This window comes from Anguilla anguilla, chromosome 8 (genome assembly GCF_013347855.1).
Source record: "Anguilla anguilla isolate fAngAng1 chromosome 8, fAngAng1.pri, whole genome shotgun sequence".
NCBI classification, from domain to species: domain Eukaryota; kingdom Metazoa; phylum Chordata; class Actinopteri; order Anguilliformes; family Anguillidae; genus Anguilla; species Anguilla anguilla.
This window is the reverse complement of record NC_049208.1, coordinates 54554010-54567801: the sequence shown is the minus strand read 5'-3', so window position 1 is coordinate 54567801 and position 13792 is coordinate 54554010. Positions and strand designations below refer to the sequence as shown.

Below are 13792 nucleotides of genomic sequence, written 5' to 3'. Positions count from 1 at the left end.
ATTTATATTTGCTTAACATAGTTGAGCATCTTTTCCATGGCTTAGTTTTATTTCATTCCTGTGTTACATTAAATTATATCGCAGTGCATTACACAGCAAAATTTAACATTACAGTGGATTACTGTAATATTAAATGTGGCTGTACTTTAGACTGTTTGTTTGGTGTTTCAATAAATTTGTCTTGGCCTGTCAGGTGGGTAATGTCGTAACACGGCCAAAGTAAACCTTATGGTTGCACGAGGACAGGAAAAAGTTAACTAGCAGTGCGGTTTGAAACGGAAGGCGAACTGGCAGATTTAAATGGCAATTCCATGTATGGTTCGTCTAAAATAAAGCAGCATTGATGGTGTTCATTTATTGACATCAGTGCTGCGAAGTCGATAAACCTTCTCATTATTATTATTATTTTTTTATTTATTTGAAACACAAAGTGCGAATGCAATACAAAACGAAGAACATCTAAAGACATCAAGTTGGTAGATCAACAATCGCAAGTAAATAATAAGGTGTTGCAACAAATGTGCAACAAATTGAGTAGGGAAAGAAAAAAGAAGAGAGGAAGACGGGGGGACACGTCTGTAAATTAGTCTGAGCGAATACTTTAACGATACACTGTACACCTTCTCAGAAACCGAACGACTGCTGATACAGTCGTTAAAAAATATGTCCACGTAAGACCTTGGAAAGGTTGCAGCCAATCACGAGGCTACTTTTTGGACATGTCCGAAATTTCAACACTCATTTCGGAGAAATGAGCGCCATACACGCTTTATCATCAGCCGTTATCGCAGAGCCGCGTATTTGGAGCTCCCTTTCGCCAGATGGTGAGTCCGGAATTTTCTTTAATAAAACACCGCAGAACAGGGCAAGGGTCTGGCTAACGCACGATATTATCTGATGGTAAACGGTAATTTCTGATTATACTGTCGAATATCACCAGTTTGCTAAATAGCTGGGAAACTACAGTGGCTTGAGTGTAAAATTTTGTATATGGCGCATGACGGTTTCTCCTTCCGAACAGAAGGATTCTTGTATAACGCAGGGGACGTTGGATCAAAGACGTAAGATTTAACCGATTGAAGGTAGAACCTGGACTCGCGTTAAGTGAAGCTTATCCTGCCTTCTTGGGTAGCTAGCCAGGTATTTGAATTCGCTTTCCTATTGAATATCTATTTATGCTGGTGTTCGGTAGCCTACACATTGCGCTGGAAGCAGCGCTAATATATCGCAGAATCTTGACGCAGTTTTTTTGGTTTCACATTAAGAGCGACCAATTCAGATCAAATAATTATTGCGAGCCGAGTTAACTGGGTAAACCAATGGATTTAACGGAGTAATGAAATGGATGAAATGCTGAGTAAAAACAGAAACCCTGCGGCTCTCCAGAAGCTGGTACGAGGACCGCTGCAATAGACAGAGTGCAGTTAAACAGACGAGACTCGGGTGCTGTCCGAATCAGAGCCCTTTCACACTATTGAGTGGGCGTGCTGGGTACACTGGATGAGAAAGTTAACGGGAGAAATTTTCTCTGAATGTAGTGTACTTAAAATACTCGGATGATAAACTTATTTCTGGGTTTTTGCTGAGTACACATTGTTTGCTGCATGGTAAATATGACGGAACAGCTTCACTGACATTTTACTTCAACAAAACAACAAGGGCGACTTGTGAGCATGGCTGCGCAAGATTTAAATGCCAACTGCATAGGTAGGACGTCTGGGGGATATTTTTTGCATGTCGCATACTAAAAAGTATAGTACACGGTATGCTAGTACACAGAACACAGGAAGCAGTACATGGGGCTCTGGTTCGGACCGAGCCTCTGACCGGGGCCAGGCTAACATTTCACCCTGTGGAGGGTTTTCCTGCTTATCTGAGGTCAGCTGTTACCTGGAGTCTCTCTGTTGCAGGGCAGAGTGGATCGGCGCTGGTCTGATCTGGGTTCAACGATGGCGTGGTGTATTCTGGGTGCTGCAGTCCTCATGCTGAGCCTGGGGGTGGACGGGGCAGGGGGCGGAGAAGGGGGCGGGGCAGGGGGTGGGTCCTACGTGGCGGCCGTGTACGAGCACCACCTCATTCGGAACCTGCAGCCCAAGGTTCCGCTGAGCCGGCAGGAAGCACTGGAACACATGAATAAGAACCTGGACGTGTATGAGGAGCAGGCTGCTGCTGCCGCCAAACAGGTAACACCATACCTGCACACCTGGACCTATGCATCTGTAAACCTACACGTGTAAACCTCCACACCTACACCAGTATAGCAATAAACCTACACCTGTAACCGTACATGCCTGCACCTGTATACATACAGACCTATGCCTTCAAATATAAACCTGCATCCCTTCACCTGTAAACATTTACCTACACCTATGAATCTATAAACATTATACACTTGGGCACATACAGATACACACCATCAAATGTGTTGGATTGTACTTCCTGTGCTCAAGGTGCAGTAACTCTGTACTTCCTGTGTTCAAGGTGCAGTAACTCTGTCCTTCCTGTGTTCAAGGTGCAGTAACTCTGTCCTTCCTGTCTTCAGGGTGCCCACATCATTGTGTTTCCAGAAGATGGCATTCATAGCTTTAACTTCAGCAGGGAGTCCATCGCTGGTTACCTGGAGACGGTGCCAGATCCCACAACTGTGAGCTGGAACCCCTGTTCTGACCCAGCCCGTTTCCCAAACACTGAGGTACTGTGTGGGAGAGAGGAACTGAGTTTCTGAGTGAGAGGAAGAAAGGTATTGTGTGGGAGGAAGTCAGGTACAGTGTGAGAGGAAGTGAGTTACTGTGTGGGACTTAGTGAATTACTGTGTGAGGAAGCAAGGTTCTGTGCAGGTGTAAGTTGTGTGTAAGAGGAACTGAGATTGTGTGTAGGTGGAAGTGAGGTTGTGTGGGAGAAAGTGAGGTTCTTTGTTAGAGGAAGTGATGTACTGTGTGGGAGGAAGTAATGTCATGTGGGAGGAAGTGAGGTACTGTGTGAGAGGAAGCAAGGTTCTGTGTGAGAGGAAGTGATGTACTGTGTGGGAGGATGTGAGGTACTGCCTGAGAGGAAGCAAGGTTCTGTGTGAGAGGAAGTGATGTACTATGAGTGAGGTAATGAGATTATGTGTGGGAGGATGCGAGATATGGTGGGAGGTACTGTGTGGAAAGAAAGTGAGGTTCTGTGTAGGTGGATGTAAGGTTCTGTGTGAATGGAAGAAAGGTACTCTGAGAGGAAGTAAGGTTCTGTGTAAGAGGAAGTGAGGTACTGTGTGGGTAGAAGCTAGGGTCTGTGTCAGGTACTCTGGGGGAGGAAGTGAGGTACTGTGTAAGAGGAAGAGAGGTACCCTGGGAGATGAAGTGAGGTTTATTGTGGGCGTAAGCAAGATTCTGTGTGAGAGGAAGTGAGGTACTGTGTGAGGAAGCAAGGTACTGTGGGAAAAAAGTGAGGTGCTCAGTGGGAAGTGAAGTTCTGTGGGGGAGGAAGTGAGGTACTGTGAGGGAGGAAGTGAGGTTCTGTGTGAGACGAAGCAAAGGTTCCATGTGCTTGTTTGGTGCTGTAAAGTTCTGTTTGGGTTTGTCTCCACCTGCAGGTTCTGCATCGTCTCAGCTGCATGGCCAAGAACAACGGCCTGTACCTGGTGGCAAACATGCCGGGGCGTGAGGATTGCGATGCCCAGACCCCCCCCTGTCCCCCCGATAGGCGCTACCAGTTTAACACGAATGTGGTGTTCAGTGCTAACGGCACACTGGTAGCGCGTTACCGCAAGCGGAACCTGTTCTTCGAATTCGAGTTTGACACGCCTGCTGACCCCCAGCTCATCACCTTCGACACTCCCTTCGCTGGCCGCTTCGGCCTGTTCACCTGCTTCGACATCCTGTTCTACAACCCAGCGATGGAGCTGGTGGAGAAGTTGGACGTGCGGCAGCTCATCTTCCCCACAGCCTGGATGAACACACTCCCCCTGCTGGATTCTGTACAGTTTCACCGCTCCTTCTCCTACGCCACCAACACCACCCTCCTGTCCGCTAACCTTCGCGTAGATAAGCTGAGAATGACAGGCAGCGGGATATTCAGCCCCCGGGAGACATTACATCACCATGCGGGGGCGGGCGAGCCAGAAGCTGGCCGGCTGCTGGTGAAAACTCTGCCTGTTCTGGACTCCCTCAGGCCTGACCTTCGACCCCACAGCCTCCCCCTCCCACCACCCATCTCAGGAGACCAGGAGCCCCCGTGCTATCAGCAGGGGGACGGGGAGTGCCAGAGGACTGTCCCTGAGGGAAGGAGTCGCCCAGAGGAGCCAGCTGCCCCCAGCAGCCCCTTCAAGGCGGATATGATGAGCGACAATTACACCATGGTGCTCATAGAGGGTGCTGAGGGAAACCTGTCTGTGTGTGATAATGCACTCTGCTGCCACCTGCAGTTCCAAAGGCGCACTGCGCCCCAGGAGCTCTACGCCCTGGCAGCCTTCGATGGCCTGCACGTGGTTGATGGAACATACTACTTGCAGGTGTGCGCGCTGATTAGGTGCAGCGGTCCCACCCCTCAGGCCTGTGGGGCAGAGATCGACCACGCCGACACGCTCCTGGACTTCCGGCTGATGGGAAACTTCAGCACGCGCCACGTGTTCCCAAGCGTGCTCGGGAGCCACATGCAGCTGGACCGCATCGACCACAGCGGCTGGGAGGGGCGGGGCTTCTACATGACCCGCCACGAGATGGAGCGCGGTCTGGTGACTGCTGCACTCTACGGCAGAGCGTATGACCGGGACCACACCCACACCTCACCGCACCCACAGCTCACTGTGACCGCACCCACAACTCACCACGACCGCACCCACAACTCACCGTGACCACACCCACACCTCACCGTGACCACACCCACACCTCACAGTGAATCAGCCCGTGAGGAAATGTCCTGTACTTCCCTCATTTTGGGTGTTTAACTGTGTCACCCTTTTTTTGCACCATCACTGTGGCTGGTTTCTTATTCCTTCATCTCCTGCATTCTTGATTGTTTTAATACTTTGTTGATTATACTGTCTTTGTCAGTGTGTGCTACAATTAACTGCCACACACAAAGGAAATTTTCCACTTGTTTTAACAATAAAGTTCTCTTCTATTCTGTCCTATTTCTAGGGTTTTATTAAAACACCAGAATCACACACAAGCTTTCCAGCACAGGCTCACAGGCACACAAGCTCACAGATGCACAAGCTCACGGGGGTGTTAGTAATGAAGACAGCAGTAATGCTGAGGGTGAAGATGAGTCTGACAGAGAGAGGAAATTGGGGATTTGTTTTCTCCTGTGGAGATGCCCCATGATAATTTCCCCATAGACAAGAGGCCAGCACAAAAATGGCCAAAACAGACTAAATTTAACATGATGTTTGGCTGATGTTCCTATTCATTATGCCCAGGGTATACAACATTAACACAGACGATATAAAAGGTCAATGGAAGGATTTTAGAAGACTCTATTGGCTATGACAGCGAGGATAGTTTAGGAATTCTGTTAAAATCACAATGTTGAAATCAAGGAACATTCTTATTTCATCAATTGAAGAAGTGCTATGCGCAGGCCAGAATATTACTTAAGCATGGGATTTTAACATAGTAACTGAAGAACAATAACTGATTTTTAAAGGAGAAAGGTTGGTCAGATATTAACGGAAACACATGCAAGGCTTTTACCATGAAGATCCGTTCTAAGATTCTATCCATGTTATGTGGGGGTTTCAAGGGCTGACACAAAGCTAAGACAAGAATGGGTAGGATTTATGGTTCAAATATACAGCTCAAGTAATCCTCAAACGAGATCTGTGAATGCACACACCTTGGCGCGACGAGTGCCAACACAATGGAAGGGGATAAAATAAAAAAATACTAAAAATTATGTACATCGGCTGAAAGATCAATCCCTGATTTCAGAATTAAAACTCAATTCAAAAAGGTAGTACAATTAAGGGTTTTTGACGCCGCTGGTTTACGGGCAAGACAATGCAAATATTTGAATAACGTTAGGTTCACTTAAATTAGAGTGCCTTTTAAGGACTATTAGATTATTTCTGGTTATATTAATTTAGCTAGCTAGCTAACGTTAGCTAGCTAGGTAGTTTGCTTTCATAAGACAATGTTATCGATAACGTTAGCTAGCTAGTTTGCTTTTATGAGGACGTTATAGTTGTGCTTTTATCTTAACTTGGCTAGCTAGATAACAAAAATTATAATTGGATACAAGTCAACGTCCTTACCTTAGGTATCTATCGATACTTGATATACTACTAAGCTAGCTAGCTTGTGAAAAGTCTCCCAAAAAGAGCGCTTATCATGGGGGTAGCTATGGTAACGGGGCACGGTCTGTCAATCATAGCTAACTGACAGTTCTCATTACCACGCCCAGACGGTTCGGGTGAACTTTTATAGTGGGAAATTTAGGCTTAGAAAAATACGTTTTAAAGTACATTGAAATGACTGAATAATAAAATTATGCACATTTGTTTTGTTGTTGCCTAAAGGCAACTGGGAAGTGTCACGTTCAACCACCATGGTACTCCTTTAAGTCCAAATGTTTCGGAAAGTCGTGGGAGGAGGCGGATACAGCAAGTCTCCAAAGCCCGGTGGTGTCGCTCTTCGCTTCCGAAACAGTCGCCAGTTTTTCATTACATATTGTAATGAACCAAATCTCACCGGCAGGGGGTGAACACCAACTCGATCAACAGGGTAACGTAAGGCTGCCATCACCTTTATTTGCTTAATCGGTATGGTCCGGTTAGAGTTGCCAGTTTTACACACACAGGGGCGGACACCACAGTCATGGAGCAAAATAGCTTTATTTAATAGTTTAAAAACTTGCAATCAATGGGTGGCATAAGTCAACATTACTCATGCAAGAAACACATTCAAGGCTATAGTTAAAAATGGGTACTGTAGCTTTTTACCATAATCTACACGATGTTTCCCTCTTGTAAACAGGTCCACACTTGTGTCACGGCAATACCAGTTCAAAAGCTGTTCGCATCACACACCCCTTTAAAGTGTGAGCAGGCCTTATTTAAGTATATAAGTTAACTGTACACACTTCAAACCCCATTATGGCTACACAACCCATAATCACTAGTACCACAACACTAAATTACACTTACAGTTGAAACTTTCCCCCACCTAGCAAGTACTCCCTTACTCAATTCATTAAAATATAGGCAAACAAACATACAAAAAACGAACACACATGCGTTAATGAAAAGGTCCGGACTTCCCTCACCCGGTGGCCGTCGAGAACAACGCAGCACTGGTGTTCATTTATTTACGTCAGTGCTGCGAAGACGGTTGCCTATATCTTTTCACAAACCGAACGATTGCTAATCCAGTCGATTAAAAACAAATATGCACGCGTAAATCCTTACAAAGCTTGCAGCCAATTACAAGGCTACTTTTTTGACGTGCGAAATTGCATCAATCAATTCTTATAAATGAACGGCGTGCACGGGCTAATTTACTATCGGCGGTCATCGCAGAGACGCAGAGCTTGAAAGCCTTCATCAGATGCTAAATCCGAAAACTTCTCTTATAGAACAGGGTAATGGCCGGGCCAACTCACGGTGTTATTCTCTGATGTGAACGATGCTTTTTGATCATGCGTCATTATCTGGATTTGGACAGAAAGGCTGTCGCTATTTGGCTAAATTCTGAAAATATTACCGGAGATAGGTTCGTTACTTTTAATACAAACAACCTACATGCATTGGCTATGATTACACGCCACAAAGAAATTTCTGGGACATACCATAACACTAGCAATCTGACCGAAGGTACCGAGAGTGAAATGTTACATTTTACATTTCATTACATGCATTTAGCTGAGGCTCTTATCGAGAGCTCAAATCCATTTATACAGCTAGAAACAATGCAGGTTAAGTACCTTGCTCAAGGGAATCGAATCTGTGGGCTTTAGGTTACAAGACCAGGTCCTTACCCATTACACTACCCTGCCGCCCATTTAACCCCGAGGTAGGGGTAAAAACTATTGCGCGCGTGGAGGACACCTAACTGTCTTAATGGCTTTAAAAGTTTACACAAAGTAAGGCGATTCAATACACTTCCATATTATACAATACAAACAGTCTTTAATTTGTCTTTTTGTCTCTTCTTTAAGTGTTTTCATTTACACGTGTTTCGTGGTCTACATATATCAGCGAAAATCTATCCGAAGACTACATTATTCTCCGGTTCCCGTCTAGTGTCTGTTTGATCCAAACAGCTGTATCAGTCGATGCCACTACGTAGCCTAAATTTAAAGTTGAGTTCAATATATTTACGAATATCCAGGCTGAGTTAAATTAGTCCAATTAATTGGTTAATTAAAAGTCTCCTGACAATTGGCTAACAACCCCGTTCGGTTGAACCCCGCAAAGCGGTGTCTGGCTGTCTAGCAATACCAGTAAGCTAGCATGCAATTTCAAATCTGTGTGATCTGTTAGTCACTAAACGATTGTTTACGATTACATACATTTGGATTGTGTGGACATATACCCACACAATACAGAAACCGAAAAATACATATGCCAGAGAGAGAAATTGTTGCAAGATATTGCATTCGTCGTCAAAGTGTGTTTGGTGAAGAGTTTGAAGTGTTTCCATAATGTGTGCCAGTACAGGATATGTAAAAGTAGTGCATTATTTATATGATTTGTGTTTTTAAGGGCCCGTTTCACAGGCAATGTCCTGGGTTCAAATCCTGGGATGGGCCTTTCTGTGTGGAGTTTGTGATGCTCTGGTTTCCTCCCACAGTCCAAGGACATGTAGGTAGGCTAATTGGATTCTCTAAATTGCCCGTAGATATGAGTGTGTGAGTAAATGGTCAGTGCATTCGTGTGTGCGACCTGTCCAGGGTGTATTCCTGCCTCTCACCCAATGCATGCTGGGATAGGCTCCAGCACCCCCGGTGACCAGGATAAGCAGGTATAGATAATAGATGGATGCTATGGCCTAGTTTTATTAAATACCTGAGTTGCATTACATAACATAATGATGAGAGCAGGCCATTCAGACCAACAGTGCTATTTTCCTGACTAAATTGTAGCTAGTGCTCTGATTGTCTACAGATGAGATTATCTAACACTGTATCAAGACTGGTCTTGAAAATCCCTTCTTGAGTGGTCTTGAGTTTCACCCTCTACAACAGTGGTGTCAAACTCGTTGCCATGGAGGGCCGTGTGTATGCAGGTTTTCATTCCAACCAATTAATGCTGCCTTAATTGAGTCCAATTACTCGTTCAGCCATATGCGTTTAACTGCATTGAAGCACAGAATATAAGAATTTTTATTTAGACAATGCGGGTCACCATAGACGTCGGGTCACCATTGTGCACAAACCTGCATCCCTAATTCAGCAAATAATTTAACTAATTATATAATCAAGATCTGAGGCTGGAATGAAAACCTGCATACACACGGCCCTCCATGGCAACGAGTTTGACACCACTGCTCTACAACATGACCGGGCAGGCTAGTCCAAATATCAACTACTTCCTGTGTGAAATGTCATCTCTACTTCTGCACATCATCTCCTGTTCCCTCGCCCCTCACCATTCCAAAAGATTTGCTTACCCTATTTTACTTTTCTACTTTCAAAAAAACATTTCATTGGTGTTTACTCTTATAGGAAGTCCTGACACCTTCCATCCAGGCATTCTGCACCTCCCTACCCTTTTCACTCTCTGACCTCCCTGCCCCCCAAGTCCCTAATTTAAATAATCCTTTTACATAATTACAGTGCATTACACAACAAAAGTTAACATTGCAGGGGATTACACTGTATTATATTAAATGTGGCTGTACTTTAGACAGCCAGACGTTTCAATAAATTAGTCTTGGCCTGCTGTCTGTTGGGTCATGTCGTTGCCGTAACGACACGGCTGAAGTCCACTTAGAGTTGCATGAGGACAGTGAAAGTTCACGAGCAGCACAGCAGGCAGGTTGGGAAACTGGCAGATAAAAAAAATTCTGAAAGATTCATTTCAAATAAAGCAGCACTGCTGTTGTTCGTGTATTGACATTGACAGCGCTCTGAAGACAATACACCTTCCCACAAACCCAAAGACTGCTAATCCAGCTGATTTTAAATTATGTCCCCCAAAATATGCCAAGGCCTCGTAAAGGTTGTAGCCAACCACGAAGCTACTTTCTTGACGTGTGAAATTTCACCGCTCATTTCTTGGAATTGAGTGGCATGTATGCTTTATCAGCTGTCATTACGGAGTCACGTCGCGATCCTTCACCAGATGGCGAGTCCGGAATTTTCTTTAGTAAAACAGGGTAAAAGTCTGGCTAATGCACTGCATTATCTGATGGTAAATTATGCTTTCTTATTATGCTGTTGAATGTCACAGGTTTGTATAACAGGCGGGGAAACTATAATGGCATCATAAGTGTAAAGTTCTGTTCATGGTGCATGATGGTCTTGTCCGGTTGAACACTAGGACAGTTCTAACATAACGCAGCTCATGTTAGATCACAGATGGAAGATTTAACCAATCACAGGGGCAAGGCAGATATAGTATAATGGGTCAGTTGCTGTTGTACCCTTGAGCAAGGTAATTAACCTGCATCACTTCAGTATATATCCAGCCGTATAAATGGATGCAATGTAGAAAGTTGTGTAGGTCGCTCTGGATAAGAGCGTCTGCTAAATGCCTGTAATGTAATGGTTATCCTGGATGAGAAAGTTTAAGGGGCGAATCTGATCTGAGGTCAGCTGTTACCTGGAGTCTCTCTGTTGCAGGGCAGAGTGGATCGGTGCTGGTCTGATCTGGGTTCAACGATGACGTGGTGTATTCTGGGTGCTGCAGTCCTCATGCTGAGCCTGGGGGTGGACGGGGAAGGTGGCGGGGCAGGGGGTGGAGAAGGGGGCGTGGCAGGGGGTGGGTCCTACGTGGCGGCCGTGTACGAGCACCACCTCATTCGGAACCTGCAGCCCAAGGTTCCGCTGAGCCGACAGGAAGCGCTGGAACACATGAATAAGAACCTGGACGTGTATGAGGAGCAGGCTGCTGCTGCCGCCAAACAGGTAACACCATACCTGCACACCTGGACCTATGCATCTGTAAACCTACACGTGTAAACCTCCACACCTGGACCTATACATCTGTTAACCTACACGTGTAAACCTCCACACCTGCACCTGTTCACCTAGAAACCTACACACCTCCACCTGTATACGTATAGGCCTATGCCTTCAAATATAAACCTACATCCCTTCACCTGTAAACATATGAACCTACACCTGTGCATCTATAAACATATGCATACACATACATACGCATACACAACATCAATTGTGTTGGATTGTACTTCCTGCATTCAGTGTGCAGTAACTCTCTACTTCCTGTCCTCAGGGTGCCCACATCATTGTGTTTCCAGAAGATGGCATCCATGGCTTTAACTTCAGCAGGGAGTCCATTGCTGGTTACCTGGAGACGGTGCCAGACCCCACGGCTGTGAGCTGGAACCCCTGTTCTGACCCAACCCGCTTCCCTAATACTGAGGTACTGTGATGGGGAGGAACTGAGGTACTGTGAGGTGGGGTACTGCTTGAGAGTAAGTTAGGATCTGTGCAGGAGGAAGCAAGGTCCCGCGAGTAGAAGTGAGGTTCTCTGTGGAAGGATGTGAAATGTGGTGTGGGAGGAAGTGAGGTTCTGTGAGGGGAAAAAACAAGGTTCTGTGTAAGAGGAAGTGAGGTACTGTGAGGGTTAGGGTTAGTGAGGTTGTGTGAGATGAATTGAGATACTGTGTGGAAGTGATGTTCTGCGTGGCAGGATGTGAGATACTGTGTGGGAGCAAATGAGGAACTGTTTAGGAAGAAGCAAGGTTCTATGTGAGAGGATGTAAAGTTCTGGGTGAAAGGAAGTCAGGTTTTGAGTAAGGTCATGAGATTCTGTGTGTGGAAATGTGAGGTTCTGTGGAGGAGGAGGTGAGGTACAGTGTGAGAGGAAATAAGGTTGTATGAGATGAAGTGAGGTAAATCACTTCATCTCATGAATCACCAAATCTTTACGTTTCTGAACAATTAATTGTGGTGCATTTGGGCCTGTCTCCACCTGCAGGTTCTGCATCGTCTCAGCTGCATGGCCAAGAACAACAGCCTGTACCTGGTGGCAAACATGCCGGGGCGTGAGGATTGCGATGCCCAGACCCCCCCCTGCCCCCCCGATGGGCGCTACCAGTTTAACACGAATGTGGTGTTCAGTGCTAACGGCACACTGGTGGCGCGTTACCGCAAGCGGAACCTGTACATCGAATTTGAGTTTGACACGCCTGCTGACCCCCAGCTCATCACCTTCGACACACCCTTCGCTGGTCGCTTCGGCCTGTTCACCTGCTTCGACATCCTGTTCTACAACCCAGCGATGGAGCTGGTGGAAAAGCTGGGGGTGCGGCAGCTCATCTTCCCCACAGCCTGGATAAACACGCTTCCCCTGATGGATTCTGTACAGTTTCACCGCTCCTTCTCCTACGCCACCAACACCACCCTCCTGTCCGCTAACCTTCGCGTAGATGCTGAGGCAATGACCGGTAGCGGAATATTCAGCCCCCGGGAGGCTCTATATCACCATGCACGGGCGGGCGAGCCAGAAGCCGGCCAGCTGCTGGTGAAAACTCTGCCTGTTCTGGACTCCATCAGGCCTGACTTGATGGAGTCCAGAACAGGCCCCCCCCTCCCACCAACCTTCTCAGGAGAGCAGGAATCCCAGCAATACCAGCAGGGGGACGGGGAGTGCCAGCGGACTGTCCCTGAGGGAAGGGGTCGCCCAGAGGAGCCAGCTGCCCCCAGCAGCCCCTTCAAGGCAGTGATGATATACGACCATTACGCCATGATGCTCGTAGAGGGTGCTGAGGGAAACCTGTCTGTGTGTGACAACGCACTCTGCTGCCACCTGCAGTTCCGAAGGCGCACTGCACCCCAGGAGCTCTACGCCCTGGCAGCCTTCGATGGCCTGCATATGAACAGAACGTTCTATGTTCAGGTGTGTGCGCTGATTAGGTGCAGCGGTCTCACCCCTCAGACCTGTGGGAAAGCGATCGACCACGCCGACACGCTCCTGGACTTCCGGCTGATGGGAAACTTCAGCACGCGCCACGTGTTCCCAAGCGTGCTCGGGAGCCACATGCAGCTGGACCGCATCGACCACAGCGGCTGGGAGGGGCGGGGCTTCTACATGACCCGCCACGGGATGGAGCGCGGTCTGGTGACTGCTGTGCTCTGCGGCAGAGCGTATGACCGGGACCACACCCACACCGCCGTCAGGGGAGTGATATAAACGTGTAGAAATACTGACTGTCTCACACTGGAATATGAACACGTCCACATGCAGCCATTTGGTGCATCATGGGGAATGGAGTGAAGTGTGTGTGTAGAACTACACTGGAAGGGTGAGAACTGGAATTTAGCTTGTATTTTTGTTTCTGTCCTGGGACAGCGAAGGGTATGGTAAGCAGGTAAAGTGGGGGGGGGGTAAACAGGTAAAGTGGGGGGTGAAATCTGCATTCAGTAACTGGGGTGGTGAAATTTTCCCTCATCGGTGGAGCTCATTCTCTCTGGAGATCCACACTGTAGCTGCCAAAGTAGCACGAAAACTGTAAGATCTCAATAAAAAATCATCAATAAGTTCAAATGAAAGCTCAGAACGATATGACATTTTTTGCATTTGTGAAAACGGTGGCTCTCTAGCACACTTCTGCTGTGTGCACTGTGAGAAAAGCTCTTGTGTGATTCTTACCCTGTGGCCAGGAGTCAGTTTATAAGAACACCT

General features: G+C 46.8%; 2 protein-coding genes across 5 annotated transcripts; both read left to right on the top strand.

Annotated features, from left to right (window-relative positions):
* Positions 1 to 566: 566 nt before the first annotated feature.
* LOC118234548 (biotinidase-like) lies at positions 567 to 5113 on the top strand. Of its 4 annotated transcripts, none has more exons than XM_035431150.1 (5): positions 567 to 824; positions 1022 to 1140; positions 1911 to 2183; positions 2543 to 2692; positions 3575 to 5113. In XM_035431150.1, the coding sequence occupies exons 3-5, from the start codon at positions 1950 to 1952 to the stop codon at positions 4832 to 4834; spliced, it is 1644 nt and encodes a 547-aa protein (XP_035287041.1). In that variant the 5' UTR covers positions 567 to 824; positions 1022 to 1140; positions 1911 to 1949; the 3' UTR covers positions 4835 to 5113. The 4 variants fall into 4 exon arrangements, with proteins under 4 accessions (XP_035287041.1, XP_035287040.1, XP_035287043.1 ...); XM_035431152.1 differs by lacking the exon at positions 567 to 824 and adding an exon at positions 863 to 900; XM_035431149.1 differs by lacking the exon at positions 1022 to 1140.
* Positions 5114 to 7447: 2334 nt separating this feature from the next.
* On the top strand, positions 7448 to 13664 carry LOC118234550 (biotinidase-like). Its single transcript, XM_035431154.1, has 5 exons — positions 7448 to 7560; positions 10765 to 10864; positions 10901 to 11049; positions 11378 to 11527; positions 12086 to 13664. The coding sequence occupies exons 2-5, from the start codon at positions 10804 to 10806 to the stop codon at positions 13298 to 13300; spliced, it is 1575 nt and encodes a 524-aa protein (XP_035287045.1). The 5' UTR covers positions 7448 to 7560; positions 10765 to 10803; the 3' UTR covers positions 13301 to 13664.
* The last annotated feature ends 128 nt before the right edge of the window (positions 13665 to 13792 follow it).